General features: G+C 42.8%; 1 protein-coding gene across 3 annotated transcripts in view; it reads left to right on the top strand.

Annotated features, from left to right (window-relative positions):
• The first annotated feature begins 564 nt into the window (after positions 1-564).
• The window catches only part of dusp8a (dual specificity phosphatase 8a), a 54,591-nt gene continuing 28,232 nt past the window's right edge, over positions 565-26,923 (top strand). The window contains exons 1-3 of one of the 3 annotated variants that reach the window (XM_032523356.1): positions 565-873; positions 7,378-7,792; positions 23,551-23,689. In XM_032523356.1, coding sequence (XP_032379247.1) covers positions 7,556-7,792; positions 23,551-23,689 — 376 coding nt within the window. In that variant the 5' untranslated portion in view covers positions 565-873; positions 7,378-7,555. Of the gene's footprint in view, positions 874-898; positions 1,125-4,796; positions 5,011-7,377; positions 7,793-23,550; positions 23,690-26,923 lie in introns of those variants that run through there. The other 2 variants (XM_032523355.1, XM_032523357.1) reach the window with 2 other exon arrangements.

Here is a 26,923-nt window from a genome sequence, read left to right on the forward strand (position 1 = left end):
TTATTTTAAGAACTTCAACAAAGTAATATAATCCTTATCACAATATAACGCTTATTTGCTTTAAAAAATATATTTTTTGTTGATTATATTATATATTATCTGTTATTGTTGTATTTTTGCATCGAGTGGCAGCCCGATGACTGCATGAACGTCTCCTTTTCTTTCTTTTTTTTACTTTTTTTTGTTGATTATATTATATATTATATCTGTTATTGTCGTATTTTTGCATCATTCAAGTGGCGGCTTGGTGACTGCATGTTTTTTTTTTAAATAATTTTTTGTTAGTTATATTATATCTGTTTTTTTGTTGTTGTATTTTTGCATCATTTCAGTAGCAGCCCAGTCACTGCAAGAGCGTCTCCTTTAAAAAGGCGGACTGTCCCTTTAATCTGAGGATCAACACGTTGACGTCACCCAACCCTTGAGCCGCTCGTGCTGATTGGCTGGAGGTGACGTCAACCTCATATTTTTTCTCTTTTTTTTTCTCTCCCTACTGGACCATGACCTCATCGCTTTAGTTCAGGAAAGTGGTAAAGTGCACCTTCTGTAACTACCCACCCCCCTCCCCAACACACACACACACACACACACACACACACACCACACACACTAATCGTTTTAGCTAATACCTAGCCTAGCAAAGCTAATCTATTCCTCCACGAGCTGACCGTATCTCGGTCAGTTAAACGGCGGAAGGAAGGCTGTCACCGCGCCTTCATGTCTTGTTTGTCCCTGGCGCTGTCACCCGCTGTCAGCTGCACTGTCCCCCGTCACACAGCCAGGTAAACACCGGCCAGCCCCATGAAGACACCGCGGCTGTCCCCTCACACATGGAGACCAGCTAAATAACCCAGGAGCTTCGTGGAGTCCGAGGTAAGTGCGCGTGTTTGTGTGTGTAGCTGTTATCAAGTGCCTTGCTACCCTCTAAGCTAGCAGCGGTAGCTTTCTGTCTGTGCTCGTGCCCGTGCCCCCCGCGGCTGCGGCGAGTCTGTCAGCGCGCATGCACTCCCCCCTTTTTAATGTGCGCGCCCGTATTATCATGGGAATTAAAGCCGTCTGGGCTGAAGTTATCGAATCTTTTACTCAGACAGACATGTGATTGTTTACCGTCCGACTTTTTCAAGGTAGGTAGAATACGTGTTTTTATATATTTTCTGTTTATGATCATTTCAGCCTATGGGGTGTGCGATCAATGGGTGGCTCATCATCGCATGCGGACATATTCACGCGTCATAACAACACAGGACAGATTTCCCATCCAAACAACGCGTATACTGAACCTTTTCTTAAATATGTACTTTAACATTACCTGATGTTATTTGTGCACTGACCGATGTCTGCATAGTGTTCTAAAAATTCTTATTTCTAAAACTAGGTCGATTTATTTATATTGCGCGCGACCGCGACAATGTTATCACAGGCCACAGTGTCCCATCCATGTCTTTGTGCGTCCCATCTCTTGGTCACAATATCTGAGGATATTTTTTTTCACCAAGGGATTTTTCCACATATTTATTATTTACAGGCCATAGCCTACAGTGTATTTCATGTCAGGTTGCATATTGTTATGGAGTCCAGGGTAGTCCCAGTTATTTATATGGCCAGCAGCTGGGAGAGTATTGATTAAAGGGCACCAGCATTATACCTGGTTATGTTGTTTACAGTATTGCTCCACCAGGACTCTGACCAGAAATTGATTTTCCAAATTGGAAAATGTCCATGCAACAGTCTCGTGTTGCACTATTTCTTCCATGTCAGCCAATGCAATTTCTGCAATACACACGTCAGGCCCGTCACTATTTGTGACAAACACACATTTATTATTAACATCCAGCTGCTTGGATTAATAGCTTTACACAACATATAAGCATTCATAAATACGTGTTTTTAAGAGAGCTCCAGCTGATGTCAGCTGACTTCACTAGAGGTGAAACAATTCATTGATTAGTCTATTGACAAAAAATTGATTTGCTGCTAACTGGATGCTCAATTTAAAATCTATTTTTTTTCTAGAGAATAACCAAATCACTCTTTTGCCCTTCTGTTGTCCTCCCGGGTCAAAAATGCACAGAAATTTGACATTTTTGGTCCCTTTTTCAGACTTTTTTTTTTCTTTTTTAGTTTTCAATAACACCACTTTACTACCACTAGTTTTACACTACCTTTTGGAATCCATGATCAATAACCCTGATTTATATAAAATTATAACTAATATTTGAGTTAGAAAAGCAGAAATTATGATTTATTTTGACTGATAGTTAAGATCAGAGGAATGAAAGTGATTAATTGTATTTGCAAAGAGCGTTGTATGGAATCCAATCCATTTTTTGTGGTAATATGGTTAAAAAGAAACCCATATTTCATATAAAAATATGACCTAATATGGTTGGGAAATCAATAACACAGCCTGTCAGGAAATAGGTTCTCATATCAGACTAGTTACCTAATAACTTATCTGGAGTTCAGGAAATAGGTTAGAAGTACTCCTATCAGAAGAGTTCCCTAATAATTAATCTAGCAATGTTTTGAAGGCATATCAGCATACCCAAAACACGGCCTTTATTAGAGCTTTTACAGAATTTAGTAACCAGAATTAGAGACTCTTATTCTTTTTACTAAATTTTCCACCTGGTGGAAATAATCCCCCAGCAGGCTTGTGTTGACGTCGTTGGCTCGAATACCTGCGCAGTCCCTTGTTGTGGTCACATGCACTCCAACGAGACGGTGTGTAAACACACACACGCGAGCTTTTAGTTCATGAGAGAGCCAGCGTCCCGGAGTAAAGGGCATGAGATGCTGCGATGATGTCATTGTTTGTGGTCTAAACAAGCAACCCATGTCTCTCATTGTATGAAAGGAAGAGCCAGCCTAATGTCGGGCTGCTCGAGGCTCTGGCCACAGGTGACGTTATGCAGGCAGTTAATGAATAACCTGGATGGTATTACATCTGCGTTGGTTACCAGTTTCCCTCTCTCCCTGATGTCTGATATGGCATTATGGAGCCGTCATCACGCTTAGCTCATGGTTTAGTACGAAGCGCCTTTCTGCATGCTTTATCCACTTTATGGAGATAAAGTTTTATTATCAATTGTAAAGTGAGCAACCATAAAGTCTGTTGATGATTTCTGTGACATTATAAAAAAAAAAAAAGAAGTATTGCAGCTGTTTTACACAGCAGGTTAGACATGAGAATGGTAAGGTTGTGCTTACTTTGTACATTAGCGGTTAGCGGGTTAGCGTTGACAGTTGTGTAAGTTCTGTATGAATTAGAGCCCGACCGATATATCGGCAGGCCGATATTATCGGCCGATATTAGGCATTTCCCAACCTATCGGTATCGACATTTATAATGTCCGATTGTTTTTTGTTTTATATTCATTCATCGGAATCATTTATAATGACAAATAAATGATTCTGATAAACAAATATTTAAAAATTGAATAAAAACGGACGGTCAACCATGTTATGAGCGTTGGCGTTGCATAGTCTGTCGACCAGAGGGCGCTCTACGACGTCCCTGTTGGCTACACTGATTATTATTTTTGTGTTTTTGTTCAAAGGACTTTACATTTCATATCTTAAGTTTGTATTTTTATACATTTTATTTAGCAGAACTTTAATACAATTTGATGTTCCTCTGTTGTGTTGTGACAATAAAACAAATTATTATCATATTATTTTAGTGAGAACTTATAAATAACTAGAAATAACTAATGTTAGGGAAATGTGTTCATGTTTTGTTACGCATTTCTGGATGATTAAAAAAAAAAAAATATCGGCATATCAGATTTTTTATTAACCAAATATTTGCATCGGTATCGGCCTTAAAAATCCTTAATCGGTCGGGCTCTCGTATAAATGTAGGTTGCGATCCATGTAGTTATCATTCAGGGTTCTCAGGTAAAAAACAACAAAAAATCAAAAATCCTTCAAAAGGAACCTTCTGCTCCGGTTCTTCTGCCGTCAGCTTAGTCAAGGTAGAACTTCACCGTTTCTCTTTAAGATGCACAACCTAGTCTGCCTACATCTCTGGCCTATGTGCACTTGTTTGCACGTAGACCAGGTTTTTGCAAAAGTGGTCAGAAGGATGGGGTTTTTCAACCAGACAGATATAGCACAGATATAGAAGGTCATGCTAATTGTGCTGTCTCACACTAGAGTAGACAGAACCAGCAGAGAACATGTTAACTTTAATGTATTAATAGGGAATGCATTGTCAGTTTTAGCTTTCTCACCTCTCCTATCCTGATCCTGCATCAGCAGCACCAGTAGCATCCCATCACCATCACCCTCCCCGTGCCCCCTTGCTCACTCCAACTGGGCTGTTACTATGGCAACAACAGAATCTGCTCCGGGCCTGTACACGCTGTCTCTGCTTTCTCTCCTCTCGACTTGTTTTCCTCTGTTCAGCCAGAGCCTCACTGCAAGCTCCTGGCTGGAGCCTATTTTAGTGCGAGGAGCTTGTTTCTTGTTGCCCCTTATTGTTCCTGATGTGGGAAGAAAGATGGTTTTGCATAAGGGGTTGGGTTGAGGTGGTTATGCTGAGTAAGCATACTGGGGTTTGTGTTCCCTCTCTATACAAATATTAGTCCTATTTCGCGCCCCTTTCCACATTCTGATATGTTCCTGTCCTGTCTTTTCTCTCTGTTTCCTTGACTTTCTCCTGCTCTCTTCATTCCCCGATCTTGTCCACACAAACAGGGTCCGTAGGCTCAGGGTCTCGCAGCGTAGAGAGGTGCAGCGCGCCGCTACCACCACACATGTAAACCTGCACACCCCTCCCTTCCCCGTGCCCGTTCACTGCTCAAGAGCAAGAAAGAGAAGGATAGAGGAGGAAGGAGGGATTCAAAGAGAAAAAGGGAGAGAGGCTGGGCGGGTGGTGGGAGAGAGAGCAGTCGCCATTAGACATATGCAGCGTCAGATGTTCAGCTGCGGGGGAAAAAGAAAGATTCACACCCCAGGAAGCTGTTGTTGTTAGCTCCTCGGCTAAAGGGCTCCGCGCCATATAAGGTATGATATAACAGGTGATGGGGCAGGTTGTAATCGAGCATGCAAGGGCTGTTTGTATCAGGGTATATGGCGAAATAATTCTGCAGAATGGCTGCCGGGGTGCACGTTGTGGGAAAGTGGGGAAATGTCACCGTGTCAGCATGTGCTGTGCCGCTGCAGGTCACTGCACCGTGCTTTGCTGAAAGCGTTAATGCAGAAATCCGCATCCAGTCAACACTATGACACGGACAGATTAGATCAGATTAACTGCATGTATTTATCTATGTTGCTTTGTTAGGATACAGCATATTCTGAACGATGTTTGTGCAGTCTTTATGGACTGACTATCCTATATTTTAGTTCCCCGAGATGTGTCAGTTATAACTTTGTTTGTGTCTGCACACCCATGCCTGGCTGTGTTTATAGTGCAGGCAGTTGCTACTGTCCATCTAGATGTTCTTCCATGTTCCTGTGCTGCTGCTCTTGCATAAGATGCGTTGCCAAGCAGCAACAGCATGTGTTGCATCTATGTTCAGGCTCGGCCGGCATTATTTAGCGGATCAGTAGAGGAATGATGCACTGCCTCGCTGTTACTAACGTCACTGCAACTCATGTCATCACATGACCTGCTCCACATCCTGAGGTTGGTGCAGATCGTCAAGTGCAACTTAGTTTATGAGTGTTGGCAATTTCTCTACTTTTTCTGTCACTCAGCTTCAATCTTTAAGTGTCTTTCTTTGTATTTTCTCCCTGCTCCATCTTCCCAAAAATGGCCCCTCCCTTTACCTTGAGCTGACTGTGTTGCTAGGCTGGAGATATCCCCCCCCCCCCCCCCCCCTCCCTTCCTCCCTCCCCCTCTGTCCACGGCGGTGGTGTGAGAACAGAGGTGAAAAGTTGCAGAGCTGCCTGGACGTCTACCAATCAGAACTAACAGTCTCTCTCCTCTCTCTCTCTCTCTCTCTCTCTCTCTCTCTCTCTCTCTCTCTCTCTCTCTCTCTCTCTGTCTCTCTCTCTCTCTCTCTGTCTCTCTCTCTCTGTCTCTCTCTCTCCACTGTTCTGAGCTTGTTCTGCGCTTCACATTGACAGTTCTCTTCTGTTATCTAATTAGCATAACATGACACATTTCTTTTTAGCTCTTTTGCCATGTCCTCTATTCCCTCCATTATTTATGACACTGGCTTAGTGTTGCTGATATAATTCATTATAGTGGGATTCTTCTGTTTAATCATGGCATCAACGCTTTTGTGATTTTCTACTTTATCTCCCTCCGCTATCAGTTACTACACCGATATATGTCGTACTCTCCCTTTTCAACCGATGGTTAAACCTTCATTTAGGCTTTGGGGTAAACAAGAGAAGGCCCATTCATTTTTTATGACATCATGTGCCTCTAGATGAATAAAACAACACGACTGCATTCACAGTCTGACCTTGTTGCTTGTTGTGTGACGCCCGGTTGACCAAAGGAAAAGAACCTCTACCTGAACGTTTTTATTTATAGTTTCTCTTGTTTTTTGTGATGGTCATGTGTACATTTTTGCTCACACACACAGACAGCCATTGGTCTCTCAACCCTGATAAATGATTTCATGTATGTGCGTGTGTCTCAAATTAAATGTACAAGCGCTGTGGTGAATGTGAGCAGGGAAAATATCAGAGTGATTAGTAGTGATAGATAGGAGGAGGCAGTTCATCAAGTTTATGGACGGCTCTCTGTAACACGTACACGCACACACATACACTCACACTCACATTCACACACACATACACAGGATGTCACACAGGCCGTTTGCCTGTGTCCAGACCTGCTCTCTGAATTCCCCCGTCTTAATTTATCTCACGTCCCCAGTTTCCTGTTTCATGAGCTACCAATAGACCTTCGATCAACAACAACCAACCCTCACACACACTTACGCAGACACACTCGCACACACATACGCATTTTATTGTTGTGCATGTCTATCATAAGTCTTGGCTTTGTATGTGGATGTGTGATATTCCTTCACATCTCAGGACTGATAAATCCCAGCGGATGATCCAGTCGGCTTTTAAGTCTTTAAATAACTTTTTATATTCGTGTTTGGCATTGTGGCTATTTTTAATATTCAATGTGCTCCCCGTCTGCCAGGACAAGATATTACAAATGCATAAAAATCCAATATGCACTTGAGTGTGATTTGGAAATGAAAGAGTGGAGTGAAGCTCAGGGCGAGAGGTGATCATGCCCTTCATGTGTGATGATCAGCTGTCTCATCAACAACAGACATCATTTGAATGTCACTGCTGGCCACTACTAGCACTGAAAAAAAACATTAAATGCCATGCTTTCTTACAGTGTGATTCTTTTTTTTAAATCTTCTTCTGCTCTCTTTGTCTCCCCTTTTTCAGGCACCATGGATCTCTCAGCGCCTGCTTCGGTGGTAGTCCTCCTCCACTGACCTCCCCTCCTCCTCCCCATCTCTTCCTCCACCTTTCCCTCTCTCATCCACTCCTCTTTCTCCACGCCCCATCCCTCACCACCCTCGTGTCTGTGACCCAGGGGTGACCACTCTGCACCTCGTACATCATGGCAGGGGAGAAAGGGCCGACTAAGCGGAGCGCCATGGACATCAAGCGCCTGGCCAGCCTGATCCAGAGAGGAACGGGCCGTTTGCTGGTGATTGACAGCCGGACGTTTTCCGAGTACAATGCGTCGCACGTGCAAGGCGCGGTCAACGTCTGCTGCTCCAAGCTGGTGAAGAGGCGACTGCAGCAGGACAAGGTGTCTGTCACCGAGCTGTTGCAACCCAACGGCAAGGTGAAGGTGAGTTAAAGCACAGCAGACGTGACACAAGATGCTTTTTGTGTGGCGGGATGTGATGCGAGTGATTAAAGAGCCTTTCCTTTTAGTGCCAGGCTAGATTCAAAGTGTCTGTGTGGCGAGCCTCCACCTCGCTGATGAGGTCAAGACACTGGATCCCAACTATTTTAACAATCTGGCACAAAATTCCCTTTAGTTTTTTGTTTTTTCCACAAATTGAACAGCCAACATGTTAACTGGCGAGTTTCAGAGTTTCCCTATGTTTCTAGTCTTTCTGCTAAGCTAAGCTAACTGGCTGCCTGTTGTAGCATAACATTGACCCATCCAAATGCAAATATGTGCATTTACCAATATGTCTTCATAAATGTGCCTTGCTGTTTTGAACGTGTTTTATGTGTTTAGTAAATACCCTCATCCACAGACTCGCACACACCTGGTTGAAAATTTGATTATTTGACTTTAAAAAAATGCATGTATACTAATAGATCTTTGGGATTTTCAAGATTGTCCCTCGACATACAGTACAAACTGGTAACTGCTATGCAAATGAGGTTTGGGAGTTGAAATGTACAGTACAGTGCATTGGGACAAGTCAGCATAATCGTGCTTGTTTCAGCAGAAGTGGCAGAATCAGGAATACAGCAGGGACTGTATTCCTGAGACACAGGACAAATACTGGTCAACAATTCTGCCTGCTGAAGTGCCCTTGAGCAAGACACTGCCTACCTTACATCTCTGTGGGGTTTTTCCGAACATTTCCAACTGCCTTACCCGCATACTACTGTGGTTTTACATTGGCGTCCTAATATCAGTGGGTGCTATATTTGGCGGGCAGGCGGGTGTACTGTAGGTTTGTTGCTTATCAGTGGCCCTGAAATCGGATCCTCCCGTTTTCCATGACTTCTCCTCCGAATATGACAGCTTTTTTTTTCCATGGCCTGTCCACCCGTGGCATGCTGACTCTTGTATTTTTAGTCGCTGTGTGAAACTAAAGGAACTCTGAGAGGGGAAACCTATGCGGGGAGGGGTGGAGGAATTAAGTGTGTGCATACATCACCCATTAGTTTTGCACGATTGGTCAAATGCATCCACAAAGCTGTAAACATGGCAAATAAGATTCCTCTTCCTGGCTGCACTCCATCGCCCAATATTATTAATTAAGGTAGTAAATTTATGTCTGAGCGTGGTACGCACAACGCAATAAAACACTGAATTACAGAGGCCGATAACACCTAACAGGTGATTAAAAGAAATGTCTGAGGTCTGACACATTGGGTTTGAATGGCAGCATAAAGTGCTGTTGCTTTCGTTTTTGTTGTTTTACTTCCAGGTTGCCAGGAGTCTGACCTGTAACACAGCTCCGTCGGTTGAACCTACTTATGAACGTGAATTATGACCTGCTCCCATTTTATGCCTTTTTAGATACTGTATCAGTCCTAGAGTTCTGGTGAACAAACATTTTGCTGCACAGCTAGTGAACTGTAATTACCAAAAACACGCCCTGCCCACCAAATAGCAAATAATTATACATTATTGCTTTACAATATTGCTTTGCCACTCCTTGTTGTTTTACAGTTCACACTCGAAGGTGACTGACACCTTCCTTATGGCTCGATGGTAAAAAAAAAAAAGAGAACTGTGGATTATTGTTACTTTCTCAAGTCAAGTGAGCCTCGGTTCAGCTAATAGCGTGTGTATAATTGGTACATTGGCAGAGAGTCCCAATGCGCCTACTGTTTCTCACCGACTCTCTGTTATACCAATTAGTTTTAATTCAACTTTATTGCAAGGGCTTCTGGCAGTCGAACCCACATGCCTTTCTTCTCACTGAAAACTGGACAAGGAGCTTGTGTTACACCTCTTGCATTAGAGCATTCTGCCAGCCTAAGTTACAAGTACCTGGATAAAAACGACTGCTAAGCCTGAAGACCACAAGGGGGATCCTGCATCTCAGAGTGTGTGACTCATCCTGACCAAAACATCCAGTTTTGCTCAGATAATGGTTGGATTTTGAGTGGGGATGATGCATGACCTACTCTTGTAGACTACGGATTCAGACTGAAGGGGAAAAAAAACAGCACAGAAAAAAAGCTGTAGAGCTGTGAAGTGTGAGAGGTTTTTCCTGAGTGTGTTTCTATGCCGGGTCCATCTCTGCGTGGGGCCCTGTGGTTGGCACGTCTCACACTGTGGCACCCCACAGAGCCATGCTTCCTCTCTGATTTCTCTCACTTTCCATCTCATGACAGCTCTGTCTGTCTGTTTCCCACAACCATAGCCTGTAGCTTTCCACCACCAACCCATGCCTTCATCATTTATTCCATTTCCCCCTCCTCTTCCTTTCTCTATCTCGAGTTGCCCCATGGCTGGTTTGTTATTATCCATTCCCCACCCCCAGTACAGAGGATAAGACTAGCGATTAATGCTAGGCTGGATAAAGATGGAACTAGCTGTGTGAGAGAGGAGGGCCTGACGGACGCAGACTCTTTTGTTATTGGCTAAGCATGACATCATCCCTTTTGTGCGGCCATTGGCAGGCCGCGGGCTTGGCACGTGCAGACGGGCTGTGCGATGTTAAAGCAGCCTCCCAGCTAACCCCTTACGCACACACACCATCCATTCTACCCCCCACATGGCTCTGAGCATCGCCAGGAGCCGCCTCAGCCAGCCAAGACAGCAAAGGACACCATTGTGACTCTTTGTTAGGGAAGTGAATGTAAGAAGCGGGAGAGCAGCACTGAGGGTATTCATGCTTGGGCCGCTGCCTCCGCCTCCTCCCTGACTGCCTCCCGCCTCACATCCCATTGAGCACTAATAGCTTGCATCCCCCAAGGCGCTGCACTCACCCTCTTTCATAGAACGCTTCAGTTAACTAAGCTGAATGAACATCCACGACCAGCGCAGCAGCAATCAAAATGGTGTCCTTTTTTTTTCTCCCATTCACATGTCATCCTTTCACAACCTCTTTATTAATGCTTTCTATTAATGTAGGTCAGAGAGAGCTAGATACAGTAGGTTAGGTGGTGGTGGACCTCTGCTGGGAGAGGGATGGCACAGGCTTAGTCGGGGAATGGGGCTTCCTCGTGCCTTTTGTGACAGGCTGGAGGGCAAGTGGCTGATTTTTGGGCTTAATTCCGGCTAATCCCTGCTGCTGTGACAGGGACAGCCGGCCAGGCCGACCTGACAGATGGACCAGAGGTTTTCACTTCCAGCAGCCAGCCTGGGGAAGCTCACTTCCTCCAAAATGCTAGATCAGATCTGCTAGATGTGTCGACGTAGTTAGGGTAGGGCATGAGGAGTGGCGATTGGTTAGGAATAGGGTAAGAATAACAGGGCAAACCAATCAGAGGCAGAATAAGGAAAAAAATAAGACACGTGCTGTGACGTTGACACATCTAGCGGATCTGATCTAGCACCTACGCCTTCCTACTGTATGGAGGTCAGACCTCTGATGAATGGGACCCTGAGTAGTAGAAATAATATTGCAGCTCACTCATATAGAGACAGATGGTACTTTTCTAAGCTGTCACGTGCAGGAATGAGGTCGAAATTTAATTTCCATTCACAAGGATGTTGTTGTGACAGAAACACAGCCAACAATGTGGCTGTGAATGGCTATTTGTCCTCATTGGTAAAAAAGATTTTTATTTCAAGCTTTTCTCTGTTTTATTAATTTGTAGAGTGAATACTTTTAATTTCTGCTGGCTGCCGGCTTTACTGGAGAGACTTAAAGATCAGTTGGGAAAAAAACAATGGATAAAAAATTAATAGAAATATAACAAATAAAACAGATTAATAGACAATAAAGATAATTGTTGGTTTCAGCCACACACAGCTGTATCATGTCACTTATAAACTTAGTACAAAAAGTAAGGAAATTGTGATTGGTAGATTATTTCTCTGTGGTAACAAGGCTTTTTGGCAAGCAATCTTATATCCTTGGAAAGCCTGTTTAGTTCTCTTTCAAGTGGTGCCCCACTTGTAAGGGACATGCATTTGTGGGATGAGCAGCAGCGCTGAGTATGTTGGTTGCACCCATGAAAAATATGCCAAATCTTCTCTGCCAATGCCAAACAGCTTATTCTGCCATTGACTCGTTTGGTGTTTGGTGGATTGGACGATTGATGTTTGAAGCAACAAGACAAATTGGCAATTTAACAGTTAATTCATTACTCAGACAGGAGCCTCAGTAGCGTGTGGAAGAACCATACACAGCCACAACAGCCCGGCACCTCCTCCTAATGCTGGTCACCAGCCAGGTCACACACTGCTGTGTGATGGCATCCCATTCTCCAACCAGCATTCGTCGCGGGTCAGCCAACATGGTTGTGTTGGTCACTCTGGCAAATCAGGTGCCAATCAGGCGCCTGATTGGCAGCACCTAGGAGTACCAGACGCTAAAATTAGCAAACGCAAAATCCCCTGTTCAGCATTGGCAGAGAAGATTTGGCATATTTTTCATGGGTGCAACCCACATACTCAGCGCTGCTGCTCATCCCACAAATGCATGTTCCTTACAAATGGGACACCAGTTTTTACAGTAAAGTCACAGACCTGCATATAATTATACGTAATTATACCCTTGCATGTCTTCAAGTGTTGTGATACCAAAATATTAGCCCAGTTATTGTTAGAGCCAGACAATGGGTCTGTGATCTTAATTGGCTGAGTCCCTTGCTGCTTAGCACAGGGTGTGTGTGTGTGTGTGTGTGTGTGTGTGTGTTGCACGTGGCCAACTAATGCCACAAAGGAGATCCCCATCAATTCCACTTATGACGCACCATATGTTGTGCTTATCTTTCTCGTAGGGCTGCAACAATTCATGGAAATTCCACATGATACATGAAAATTCCAGAGATTGTGTAAAAATACAGAGGAAGACACCGGTAATGTCTTTGGAAAACACATCAGCTATCATAATAGTATTGGACACTGGGGTTCCCAGTAACTATAAAAAAAAAAAAAAAAGAATGACAAAACATGAGGGCTCCATGTGTCATCTGGCTTGACAGCAGCAGCAGAACTGAGAACTTGTCGATGAGTTCAGTCACTGCATGGCTTGTTTCCCAGATTACCCAGAGGGCAAAGTCAGGGAATTTTTTTGTTTCATTGACAGTTTTCCTTTTGCCTAGTTAAAAAAAAAAAAAAAGATACTGTAGCCCGCGGTGGTTTTTCTACAGAGCCGGATATGTCATGTGTTTGCTTTGATGAGGTCATCATTGTTTGCCTAATGTTCCTACTGTTTGACATAGACACACACTCCCATACTGTATGTATCGTAAGACACAGCTCACTGCACACACCACAAAGAAGGAGCAACATGTATGTTAAAATGGATTTTTAATTCATGGATGGAAATGTATTTATTTATTTATTTATTTATTTTACCTTTATTTAACTAGAAAGAACAACTCATTGAGTTAAAATCTCTTTTCCAAGAGTGTCCTGGCCAAGATAAGCAGCAGCACAAACACAAGGTTGCAGACATATAACAATACATATATCATGAACAAAAACATAAACACTTTATGCTGTTAATAATAGTGAGTAACAAGGTCATAAATATCTAAATTTAAACAATAGTGAATAACAACAGGATCGTCAGAATAATCAATCAAACATCTCCAGCCAGTGTGTTCAGCCTCCATGTTCTTTAAAGTACTTTAAAAGCAGCCAGTAAACCATCTCCTGAAATTCAGGACAATTTGCAGCTGATTCCAAGCATAGGGGCCGCGTACTTAAACGCCCCTTTCCTAATTCGTCCCGGACTTGAGGGACGGATAACAGTATGAGTCATCAGAACAAAGACAATATCTTCCGTACCTTTCTTTATGATGTAGGTTTGAAGGTATGGGGAAGCAGACCAACTAGCCTTATAAATTAGAGTGTACCATATTAAGTCTACGGTGGACATGCAGCAACCACCCCAGTCATACAATGAACAGTGATAGTAAGGGCTCTAATGTTAGTAATGAACCTAAGAGCTCCGTGGTAAACAGTATCCAGAAGTTTCAAGCTTTGAGTTGACGAATGCATGTATATAACATCGCCATAATCCATTACTGACATAAAGTGGCAGCAACAAGTCTCTTTTTGGCCTCAAAGGAAAACCATGACTTGTTTCTAAAATAAAAACCCAGCTTCAGCTTCAGTTTTTTCACCAACTGCTGAATGTGAGGTTTAAAAGAAAGAGAATCATCAATTAGGATACCAAGATACTTGTATTGAGATACGTACTCAATCTCGAAGCCCTGAGAAGTAATGATGGAGGGAGGTTCCGTGACTTTGATTTTGCACCGGAAAACAACATGAGTTTTTGTTTTGTCGTCCATTCAAAACAAGTTTTAAAACAGACAAGGTACGTTGTACAGTATCAAAGCAAGTTGTAGCTGACAAAGTGCCTGTTTGGTGTAGATGCAGAGCAGTATATCACAGTGTCATTACATAGAATGAAAATTTGCGTTGGAGACATTTTGATCAGAATGTTGATATATATATAAATAGGAGTGGTCCCAGCACTGACCCCTGGGGCACACCCTTGATACCGCAGAGGACTAGAAGTGGACCATCTACCTGCACGCACTAGATCTACCTGATAGATATTTCCAACCAACAAACTGTTTGTTCGGACAATCCGATACTGAATAGTCTTTGTTTTAATATTGCATGATCCACAGTATCAAAACCTTTGATAGATCAATGAAGAGAGCTGCACAATGTTGTTTTTTTATCTAAAGAGTCAATGAAATCATTGACTACTTTTAGGGCTGCTGTAGTTGTGCGTATGCTTTTTACGAAAAACCGGATTGAAAAATTAGACAGTAAATTGTTAGTAGTGAGAAACTCTTTCAGTTTGCTCACAGAGTGGGAATTGTAATTGTAATTTCCCCATTGGGATTAATAAACAGATTAAATTAAAAATTAAATTAAATTCACCAAAGTTTCCATAACCTTAGCCAGGACAGACATTTTTGAAATGGTCTATAATTATTTAACTCTGTCGGGTCCTCCCCTTTAACAGAGGAGAACAAATACAGATTTCCATATAAGTGGAATTTTCAGTTTGTGTCCAGGGAGAGATTAAAAGATAAGTCAATGGTGGTGCAATAAAATCAGATGCTAACTGTAAAAATAAGGCTCCACAGTTGTCAGGACCGGCGTATTTTCTATTGTCTAAATGTTTGAGGGCTTATGCACCTCTGAGACTAAAAATGGGTTAAACTAAAGAATTTCCCCTCTATATGACCATGAGTATGACATTTAGGGTGATTCTGATGTGAAATATTGAGGGAGTCAAACAAGGAACCAGAAGCAATAAAATGCTCATTAAAACAGCCAAGCATTTCAACCTTATCGGAAATTTTATGTGAATCCTTAACAATGCATGGTGGCAGCTCGATGCCATGTTTAATTCCAGCCAGGGATTTAATCGTCTTCCAAAATTTGAAGGGGTTGTTTAGATTGTTTGATGTTTCTGTAAGAAAGTGTTCTGCTTTGGCTTTTCTCATAGCGACTGTGCACAAATTGCGCAGTCTCCTGAAGAGCAGCCAGTCAGAATCCAGGCCGTTTTTCCTGGCTTTTGCCCAGGCCGTATTGCGCTCGTGAAGGGAATTGGCTAAATCTGAAGTGAACCATGCATTGTTTCGGCCTTTTACTCTATATTTTCTGAGGGGAGCGTGCTTGTCAACAATCTCTTTAAAACCATCATAAAAAAAATTCCAAGCATTTTCAACATCAGCAATAACATACATTTTATCCCAATCAAAATAAAACAGGTCATGAAAAAATCCTTGTTCTGTAAAATGTTTCATGTCACGCTTAATAATGATATGTGGCTTGGTTTGGGGAATTTTTGTATTTCTGACTGTAGCAGAAATGACTGACTGACTGTAGAAATGAAAGATGGAGAGATGAAAGATGGAGAGAATCAATTGGAATTGGGAATTGGGAATGAATTGGAATTTTAGATGATTTGCAGATATGAAATGTGACTTTCATTGTATGCAAAGTGAGGAGGATGATGTGGTATAACCGGATCTACATGTGCTCTTTGTGTGTGTGGGTGTGGGTGTGTGTGTGTGTGTGTGTGTGTTTTAAAGCTCCTCTGACATTCAGCGGTGTGAGGGTGTGACCAGCTCAGGTGACCTAAATGATCAGCAATGACAAAGGCACACAGACACACGCTTGAATATAATGTACTTTGGAGGACTTATTTTTCCACTCACGATATTGATTCCCTATCCATTAAACATGATCTAAATCATTAACATGATGCTAATTCTAAACACATACCTGAATCTGTTAACCTAAACTCATAAGTAGAAACTACATTGTATTTGGTCCTCATAAGGATAGAAGTACAGGAAATCTGTGACAAACACATCACACCTACACAGTGTACATGGAAGTGGCAGCTGCCAGTGCCAGTCAATGACATCATCTGGCACCCGGGGGGGGGGGTCCTTACAGCGGCGAGTGATATATGTCACACCCTGTGTGGCGGAGTCTTAAACTGACAGATCGACTGCGAGGAGAGGTCACTGCCTGCTGCAGCAGCTCTGTCCATGGAACCAGTTGGTAGCCACATTGACATAATAAGCCATGTAAAATGTGACAAACACTCAATCAATAATAAGTGAATGAAAGAGTGATATGTACAGTATTTTACAGTATTTTCAATATAAGGGATGACTCTTGCAGACATTGCTATCTTTTGTTCTTGTTCTCCCATGTCTACTTTTAGGCTCCATACTGCTTTATGTTCACAGTCTGAGCTGAAGACAGTAGAAGAGAGTTCATACTGCAGTCAAATTGTTTTCTGCTGGACATCCCGGAGAGGACGCACTGAGAGGACCTGGACTGCGTTTCAGGAATGCGGGGCCATTTTTAGACTGTTTGTGCTGATGTTGTGTCACAGGCCGGTTCACACACAAACACACACTCTGGCCCGCTCAGCAGTGACCTTGTCACCGGTCAGAGGCGCTGCTGTATTCAGGAGAAACAATGTTTCACTTTCTTACACAAGCACTTACCGTACCCCCGGGCTGGGTTTCCACAATTCTAGAAATAACTTTTGTTGCTACCCATTGTGTGTGTGTGTGTGTGTGTGTGTGTGTTGTGTGTGTGTTGTGGTGTGTGTGTGTGTGTGTGTGTGTGGGTGTTGTGTGTGTGTGTGTGTGTGTGTGTGTGTGTGTGTGTGTTGTGTTGGTGCGTGTGTGCGTGTGTGCGTGCGTGCAGACTGTTTTTGCAAATGAGCTTGACAGTAAGGCCGCAGCCTTCTGTCAGATCACGCTTTTTCTCCCACTCCTTTCATATTTTATAACAGGGGATCAGTAAGAAACATGCAGAGACTTCTGTCTCTTGCCCAACACCTTCTTTCATTCTTCTTTACCCTCACTTTATCTCTGTTCTGTTTCTTTAACCCTCGTGTTGTCTTCCGACCTGGACATTTTTGGTTTTCTGAGTCAAAATTTAAAATGAAAAACCTTTTATCAAGGTTATGGTCGGCTTTTTCAACTCTTTTGTGGCTTCCCCCATAATGTTTTTGTCTCTTTTTCAACATTTGTCGACTTTTTCTTAGCGGGATTGTGTTTATCCCCAAACCTTTACTTTTATTTTTTTTACATTTGTCACTTTTTGACATTTTTGTCACTTTTTTGACATCTTTTCACATTTTTGTCACTTTATTTGACGTATTTCTCTATTTTATACACTTTTTTTTTTAAAGTTCTTTTACCAAGTGTTTTTTCTCCAAATGCTATGAAATTGACAAAAAACTCAGAATTTCAATGAAAGTAGTGAACTGGTAATTTATTTAATTTGTGAGGAGCGTTGTTGGGAACCATCCATGTTACTTTTAAAAAAAATTAATTTGAAAGAAACACAAATTTCTGATATAGGAACTGGTTGGAAATGGTCTCTTGCTCCTTTTCCTCTTTCTTGTCGTCTCCCTCCGCAAACGATGGGAGGAAAAATAGCCTCTCCCCCCGTGACCAATCCTTGTTTCTGCCCTGCTGTGATGCCAGCCTTCAGATCCTTTAAAGAAAGCTTGGGCGCTGCAGGATCCTGGCATTTGGTCTGCTAATGCCACCTTCTGTCTCTCTTTGCACCACCCCCCCCCCCCCCCTCCCCCTCCTGATCCTCCTTCTGCCTCACACTGTAAATAACGGCTGTGAAATCTCCAGTTATTTCCATTAGATTTCACAGTAACACTACTGTATAGGATTTTTACAGTAGAACGCTGTAAAATTTACATTACAACCTTGTCGACATGACAAAATCACAGTAGTCTAAGTATTACAGTTGAAATCACAGTAGTCAAAATATTACTGTAAAAACAAATCACAATATAGCCACTATAGTACTGTAAGTAGTATTTTTACTTTTTTATCTAATGTTGTGTTTAATTGTTTTGTATTTTACTATGAATACATAAAGTACTGTAAATGAAAAAGCAGTACATTTACTGTAAAAAGAATTCACAGTAACTTGCTTGGCCAATTGTTGCCAGTAAGTTACTGTAAATGTTGCGTTAATTTGTTACAGTGCAGCTTTCCCTCTGGTCACCCGCTTAGGCTTCCTTTCCCCCTTCTCTCCTCGTATCCTCCTGGTTTTTCCCCTCACTCTGTCTCCATGGCCCCTCCTTTTTTCTTCTCTCTGCCAGTGGCATTCCCCGTTTACCTGCAGTTTTCATGCGTCAGAGCGCCCGGGCCAGCACAGTAGTAGTAGTGATGCTGTAGCACTGCAGAGGGATGAGAGATCTGTACTAGTGCTGCAGTCTGACAGCCAGCCCCGCGCTCCCTCGGGTCATTGACCTCTTCACACTGCAGCAAACTCTATGCATATCACATACTGAGCTGGAGTTGTAGTTGTGGTGTATTATTTAAGCATAATCTAAAGCATAGCCAAACTACATTTAAAAACCATTTTGACTATCATTCATACACTACTATTAAATAAAGAGGCTGTCGTTTTCTTACTAACTGGAAAATGGGATGAGTGGTGGTGTAATTTTATCCTCTTAGCTGAAACATTGAATGACTTCTCCTTCGCTTAGTATGGATTGTGTGAAAAATACAGATGAAATCAAGATTTTAACCTTGTTAACTCTGTCCCTTCTTTATCCTTTTTTTGTAATGTGCACCTGACAAACCAAACTGTTGACTATGCTGTACTGTGTGTTTATGTGCGGGTGAATTTGTGTTGTGCACGTATGTAAAGGTTAAAGGCCAATAATCCTCAGGCCTTGAGATCAGGCTCTCAAATTAGATCTGATCCCATTAGGATTATTAGCCACAATTATCCAGGGTTAGTAAAGATAGCGGGGATTTAAACAAAGAAAGCAAGGCATGAAGATGAACATGTGAGAAGGAAAGAAAACAAATAAATCAGTACAGCATGATGGTCAAAACTAAAGTATTGAAACACTGCATTGCCATCTATCACTGACAGTTGCGTGTTAAGGCCACCAGGCTGTACATTATTTTGTAAGCATTTTCTGGGCTAGATGCTATTGCAGGTCATCTGTGTTAAAGGTTCCATGACATGGTGCTCTTTGGATGCTTTTATATAGACCTTAGTGGTCCCTAATATTGTATCTGAAGTCTCTTTTATATACACCTTAGTGGTCCCCTAATACTGTATCTGAAGTCTCTTTTATATAGACCTTAGTGGTTCCCTAATACTGTATCTGAAGTCTCTTTTATATAGACCTTAGTGGTCCCCTAATACTGTATCTGAAGTCTCTTTTATATAGACCTTAGTGGTCCCCTAATACTGTATCTGAAGTCTCTTTTATATAGACCTTAGTGGTCCCCTAATACTGTATCTGAAGTCTCTTTTATATAGACCTTAGTGGTCCCCTATACTGTATCTGAAGTCTCTTTTATATAGACCTTAGTGGTCCCCTAATACAGTATCTGAAGTCTCTTTTATATAGACCTTAGTGGTCCCCTAATACTGTATCTGAAGTCTCTTTTATATAGACCTTAGTGGTTCCCTAATACTGTATCTGAAGTCTCTTTTATATAGACCTCAGTGGTCCCTAATACTGTATCTGAAGTCTCTTTAATATAGACCTTAGTGGTCCCCTGATACTGTATCTGAAGTCTCTTTTATATAGACCTTAGTGGTCCCTAATACTGTATCTGAAGTCTCTTTTATGTAGACCTTAGTGGTCCCCTGATACTGTATCTGAAGTCTCTTTTATCTAGACCTTAGTGGTCCCTAATACTGTATCTGAAGTCTCTTTTATGTAGACCTTAGTGGTCCCTAATACTGTATCTGAAGTCTCTTTTATATAGACCTTAGTGGTCCCCTGATACTGTATCTGAAGTCTCTTTTATCTAGACCTTAGTGGTCCCCTGATACTGTATCTGAAGTCTGAAGGTGGAGGCTGGGGGTGTGGCCTTGACCAACTGCCACTTTGCTCATTTGAAATCGGTGATGTCTCTCTCTCATGGGGGGGGGGGCAAATTCTCTGGGTGGACAAAGCAGAGAAAGGGGAGGGAACCTCTTGCCCCCTTTTGAGGTCATAAGGGGCAAGATTCAAGTTCGGCTCATCTGAGCTTTCATTTTCTCAAAGGCAGAGCAGGATACCCAGGGCTCGGTTTACACCTATCCCCATTTCTAGCAACTGGGGGACAATAGTCAGGCTGGAGAAACGCATATTAATGTAAAAGAAACCTCATAAAGTGAAATTTTCATGCAATGAGACCTTTAAGTATTTTGGGGGAGTATTATGTGCTTTTATCTTACAATCAGCGGTAGAGAAATTACAGGAAACTAAGGGATAGAGAGAGGAGATTGACATGTAATAAAGATTCTAATCCAGTCTCAAACCTGGAACATTGGGTTTTATTGTCGGTTTCTTTAAACACCTCAGCCCCCATGGTGCCTCGACACACAGCAATCAGTGAACAGACAAGAAGAGAAAAGGTCAGGCGTGCTTAGACAAAAGATGCTCTTTGATAGGAAACACAACATTTCCAAAAATTGAAGAAAAAGGTTTAAGGCTCTGTACTGGCAAAACGTTAAAAGATTTCATTTGGATGGCTATTACATGTTGAACTTACTAGTACATTAAAAAGTTAAAATAGTAACAACAACCGCGTAGTGACACAAAAGGCTTTCTTCGGGGTGCGTCCCCCCCCCCCCCCCCCCCCCCCCTTTGTCACACACTGACTAATGAAAACATTACTGGTAACCTCTCTTTGCATCAAATGTGTCATCAAAATATCTTAAAGTGCCCATATTATGAAAAACAAAATCACTTTTTTCTGTTTTAAGGGAGATCCAGTTTCTGAATGTCCTCTGTCTTCAGTCTCTGGGTGAGCTGTTCAAAATCTGCACGGCTTTCTACGTCACTAGCCGAGACGAGGTGGCTAACCGTCGCATGCTAGCGCTAGCATGCTAGCTCGTTCTCAATGGCAAAACACTGCTACAACACCCACTTTTTGACCATAATCTCCAAAAGAACTACTTCCTGTCCCTGTTCTGCAGGTATTCCACAAGTGGCCCTCATTTAGAAGAAGTCTCCCAGCTAATCCTGCCAAAGAAAGAGTTATCTAGATGATGGGATCTTAAAAAGCTACTGCGGATGTGTGACTCCCAACATAGTATAGAAGTTAGATGTGTCACTCTGTAGCAAAAACAGAGACCTAAACACACAGGTTGAAAACAGAATCTGCAGCAATGTGCAGTACAACACAAATATGGTGTTTTTTAAAACTGAAACCATGTAAACCTATTCTGGTACAACCTCAAAATACAAATAGGAACCTAAAAATGAGGAGAATATGGGGGCTTTAAAGACCAGAAAGCAAGTTGTTTGAAGTCACTCGCGATCAATGTGATTGATCAGGCTTTCTGCTTCAGCTTGCCATGCCTTTATGTCAGTGTTGGTGCTCGATGCAGGCAGGCACAGCTACGTCAGGGTTTTACTGGGCCCGGGTTACTTGGGACCAGACTTGAGAGACTGACCTTGTCCTGTCTAAATCACCTGCATGGCTGCCCAGGCACGGTGCCACAGCTACTCTGTAAGCAGAGTCATTATCAGGCACACTCTGTGCACACTGTGTAGCTGGGAACCAGTGCGCCTTTCAGCATACAGAGAGCGGGGAAGGAATGGGTGGTTTAGGATGCTTAGAAAAAGTGCAGTTTTCCTTGGAAGCTTGTGGCTTTTCAACAGTATATTTTAGATTGTGCACTGTGTGTTAATCCTCATCTGCCTCCATCTTCTGTTTCTCCTCCAGTGCCTTCCTCCTTTCTCCTCTCCTCTTTTTCCCTACATTTTCCTCTTTCTCCATCCCCCCCCCCCCCCCCCCCCACCCCTCTTCATCCCTCCATTCCGCTCGCCCTACCTCCTCCTCCCTCTCGCCTCTCCTGTCCAGTGGCGGCTCAATGATGCAGTGATTCATAGCTGCAGTAGGCGCTGCCTGGTGGTCATGTGACCAAAGCCTGCCTGACAACATGGGCAACAGCACAGCCCTGCTGGTGTGTGCGCCGCCACATGCTCAGACTCTCCCATACAAAAACACACACACACTCTATCACACTGGCGCATGCTCATATCTCCTCACACTCTGATATGAACAACATCACACTGATGCATCGATGGATGCCGACACCCTTCGCAACGTAGCCAGCTTTTATGATTTTACTGATATTACCTCCCATTATGACAAAACAAACCTCTCAGCAGTATCTGCGCAGTAAATGTTACCGTCACTGATGCACAGTGCAACACTCAGCCCTAATGCATTATTTATAATCCTATGCTTTATCTTTTGTAACGTAGCATCACCTGTAGTTCATCCTGCTTACTGTTGCAGTCGCGAGCGTCCATAAAGCCAGTGTTTTACTGTCATAACTCCCTGTGGTGTGTTTGTGAGCTTATGCCTGCTTCCTGGTGTGCATTAGGGCTGCAGAGTTGTCAAGTGTTTAGGGTAGGGTGCTATCTCAGTGTCAGACACAACCCTGCAGCATCTCATGTGTATTTTTTGTTGCAATATCTGTTAGCAGTGAACTACATTTCCTCCTTAGCTTCCTTTTTAAAAGGATCAGTTGGTCTGATAACATATATACTGGACGTACATACATATTGTGTGTAGAGGTGGGGGGAAAATATCGATACAGCATAGTATTGCGATATTTTTAGTGGAAATACTGTATCAATACACAGGCGCCATATAAATACATATGTGTGTGTTGGTCAGTTTGTCTGCTTGACAATCCCATTTTGCAGCAATAAAACTGAAGTGATATGTACAAACAGAGAAAAGTATCTTTTGTAGATATTTCAGATGTTGACAAAGTTTCCTTTTGGGGACATCGTTTGAATAATTGGAAGTTGGAAAAAAGGTTTTAAATTGCAGTTTATCACAGAATATTGCAATAAGTTTAAAATCGCAATAATATTGTATCGTGGTACAATTATTGAGATGAGATCATATCGGGAGGCGTCTAGTGATTCCCACCCGTGTGTGTGTGTGTGTGTGTGTGTGTGTGTGTGTGTGTGGTGTGTGTGTGTGTGTGTGTGTGGTGTGTGTGTGTGTGTGTGGTGTTGTGTGTGTGTGTGTGTGTGTGTGTGTGTGTGTGTGAGACCCACATACAATGAAATCTCAATTACACAGTAATACATTTTTTTAATTACAGTCATATTAATTGACTCTGTCTTCCTTCTTGGAACTGAATGCTTGACATACTGTCCTCAGTAGGACAGATTAATAGCTCTCGTCTCTACCTCGTTGTTTTCTTTTGTGCAGGTGGAGCTGGGCAGGAAGCAGGAAGTGGTGGTTTACGACCAGAGTTCCAAAGAAGCAGGGCACCTGTCCAAAGATGGCTTTGTGCACATCCTGATGGGGAAGTTGGAAGGCACCTTTTACAAAGTCTCCCTGCTCACTGGTACGCGAGAGAGTGTGGAGCATGAATGCGATGATGAAGGCGTTTTGTGTTTTCATGTAAAAAATGGACATTTCTCTATTCATTACACACTTCTCAGTGTACAGCGGGCAGGTGTGCCTCACCTCACCACCCTTGTCTGATTTGAGTGTAGTTGTTTGTCATTCTACAGTTTGGTCAGCAGATGTCACTGATAAGCAAAAAAGGGGAGGGGGGGGGGTCATCTCCTGGCATTATATGTTCCTCATTTCCCAACTGGCAGTAATCACACTTTCACAGGTTTACAGGTATGTGCGGCGTTAGAAAGGAGAGGAGGAAGTGTAAAAGCCCGGATAAAAAGCCCCTCTGATGACTCTTTGATGTTTAAGCTTCCCCGGAGTCATTCCCTTACCCAGCATCACTGAAATAAAGCTGAAGCTTAACTTCAATCCTCCGGCCTTATTTACTGCAGTTATTATCCTGTCATAGTGTCCACTTAGCACACTAAGACTTATAATTGAGCCTCAGCAAGACTGTTAATAGCCTCGTTGAGCTAATATCTCCATTGCGGTGGCTGCAGCGTTTCAAGGGGACAACATTACGCACAGATCCACCAGCAGAGGCTTATGAGTCCGTCCCAAATGTGTCAGCGCAGGACGGGGAGTGTAATCTGCCTCGGTTGGACTGGAAATGAGACGGCAGTAGCACGCTGCTCAGGCAAATCTCCGTTCTCTTCTCTGCATCCCCATTCCACTCCTCCTCTCAGTTTTCTCCCTCCGCTGGGAGATTAGCGCTTTTTCATGAGTCATTCATAGATGAGGAGGATTGCCTCGAGGCACCCGGGCTCCACAATTAGTCACAGTCACAGAGATGTACTGAGCACATGCTTAGGCCGGGCACAGGCACACACACATGCGACCATGTTCGAAATCACACACACTTTCTGCTGATTGTCTCAGAAAGCCAGGATTTTTGATCAGACATCATACCCTTCGTAATTACAGACCCCTTGTCAGCGATTCCCTCCTCTTTTTTTTCAGTCGCCTCAGCTCGCTCTCGCTATGATTCATCTAGAGAGAGAAAAGAAGAATCGCACTTCTTCCATTTCTGTCCCCGCTTTTCTGCTGTTTCCACGACAACAGTGGCAGAGAATATTCCCCAGAAGGACTCAGCCAATGGCGTTGGCTGTTGTTTGGGTGGTTGTATTATTGGGGTTAGTGGAGCTAGCAACCTGCGTCTGTGAATACTTGATGTTTATGTGTGGATGCATGTATTTGGGTGCGTTTTAATGAGAGAGACAAGAAGAAGGAGGGGGGGATTTTTGAAGCTTTTGAAAAAATGCTTATTAAATCATTTTAATTAGCCAGACATGATGGGAATTAGCAAATATACAGGGATGATTATGTAAGTAATTCAGTTCTTTGTACAGCCTTTGTGTTACAAACAACAAAAGCAAGGAGCCTGTGGTCTAAAAGGGTGTAATGTCTTTCTATCTTGGGTACAAAGAATTAGTGAGCTCAGCTTTAGAGCCTGCAGTGGTACAAGCTGTGAGTGTGAACAAACTGGGCTCTTCGTAATATACATAAGCAACCTCAAGCACACAAGGATACTTTTTTTTTTCCTGCATTTTATTGCTGAAACCATAAATGGATCTACAGAAATGTGCTAGCTGCAATTACGTCATAAAAATGTAATTTATGAAGCAGAAATGTCCACCCTGCTTTAGAAAATGTTGCTATTTTCTAATATGTATAGGGTAAAAAAAAACACAGTAATGGTTATAAAGTTCTCATTAGTTGAGGCTCTTCTTTTTTCCGTTCATACCTTTTTTCCATCTTTCCATCATTCCTGGCTTTGCTCGGCTTTACCCCCCGCCCCCTCTCACATTCTTAGAGATTCAATGTTTAAAATTGCAAACAGTGCTCCTCTCCCTTCCCTTCATTCCCTGTCCTCCCTCTCCCCCTAGCTCCCTCTTTTCCACCTCTCCCCTTGCCCCTCTACTGAACCTCAGGTTTATTATGCTAATAATTCCTGCGATGACTTCATATCTTAGCATGACTTATTTTCAGCCTCACGTATGCAGACCACACAGCACACACCGTGACATTGCTGCAAATCAAGCGAGGGGTAATACGGGTGGGAGGGGATAGGAACGGGGGTCAGATAGAGAGATGAAAAGAAAAAAATCCATAAATGGGATGGACATGGTGAATAGAAGAATAATCACTGAGCTGTCTGGAGGAAAGAGGATTTTCTGCCCAAAATGTTACTTCTGCAGAAGCTTGCCAATGGGAGATTAGAGCACAGTCTGGCAGAGACACACTTCTCTAAAGTAGGTTTATGTTTTTCACATTTGCAGCTATATTTTTAATAACTTAAACTGTCCATGGACTAGGGGTATTTAAGATGAGAGATTGGCAGATAATCTGCTTGAATGAAATGTTACACAACCGCAGTACGTGCACTGGGAACGTATTGATCTAACACTATCAGTGAGTCCTCTTTGGTTTCTCTCCATTCACTAAATAATCAATAACTCAGGCTCAGAAAGGACACCATGGGGATGATGTCATGGAGCAAGCCATGTCCCAACAGGACAATTGTTTTTGTGAATGAGACAAGTATTACGGGTCGCGAATAATTCTCTCACCCTGTGTTTAGTTTGAAATGTACATCCACGCAGGATGTGGTGGTGGCAGTTGGAAAATGTCGATGCGTACGTGTCTTTGTATGCTTGCGCTATGTTTGCGTTATTACTTCATCGACTGTGTGAAAGTGTTTGTGAGAAACATGTCTCTCTGAGGACAGCAGTATATTCACCACAGCAGTGATCTCACCCAGTTGGAGTTCAGGCTGATGTGTCTTGCCTTTTTCAGAGTTTGGACTTTGTGTGTGTGTGTGTGTGTGTGTGTGTGTGGTGTGTGTGTGTGTGGTGTGTGTGTGTGTGTGTGTGTGTGTGTGTGTGTGTGTGTGTGTGTGTGTGTGTGTGTGTGTGTGTGTGTGTGTGTGTGTGTGTGTGTGTGTGTGTGTGTGTGTATTTGTGTGTGGAGAGAAAAGAGAACATCGCTTGGTTGGAACCAGCTGTCTCCCCAGTGGGTCTAAAGTTTGCGTGTTTCCCACCAATCTGCAGCACACAGCCAAACCAAAGACAACACTGCCTGCTAGTGTGTAGTTTGGTGTTGTGTTAGCTGATGCCAACTGTGTGTGTCATGCGTCACATCAGCTCCCATGCAGGCCTACCAGGATGAAATGTACTGA

The sequence above is a fragment of the Etheostoma spectabile genome, chromosome 8, assembly GCF_008692095.1.
Source record: "Etheostoma spectabile isolate EspeVRDwgs_2016 chromosome 8, UIUC_Espe_1.0, whole genome shotgun sequence".
Taxonomy (NCBI): Eukaryota; Metazoa; Chordata; class Actinopteri; order Perciformes; family Percidae; genus Etheostoma; species Etheostoma spectabile.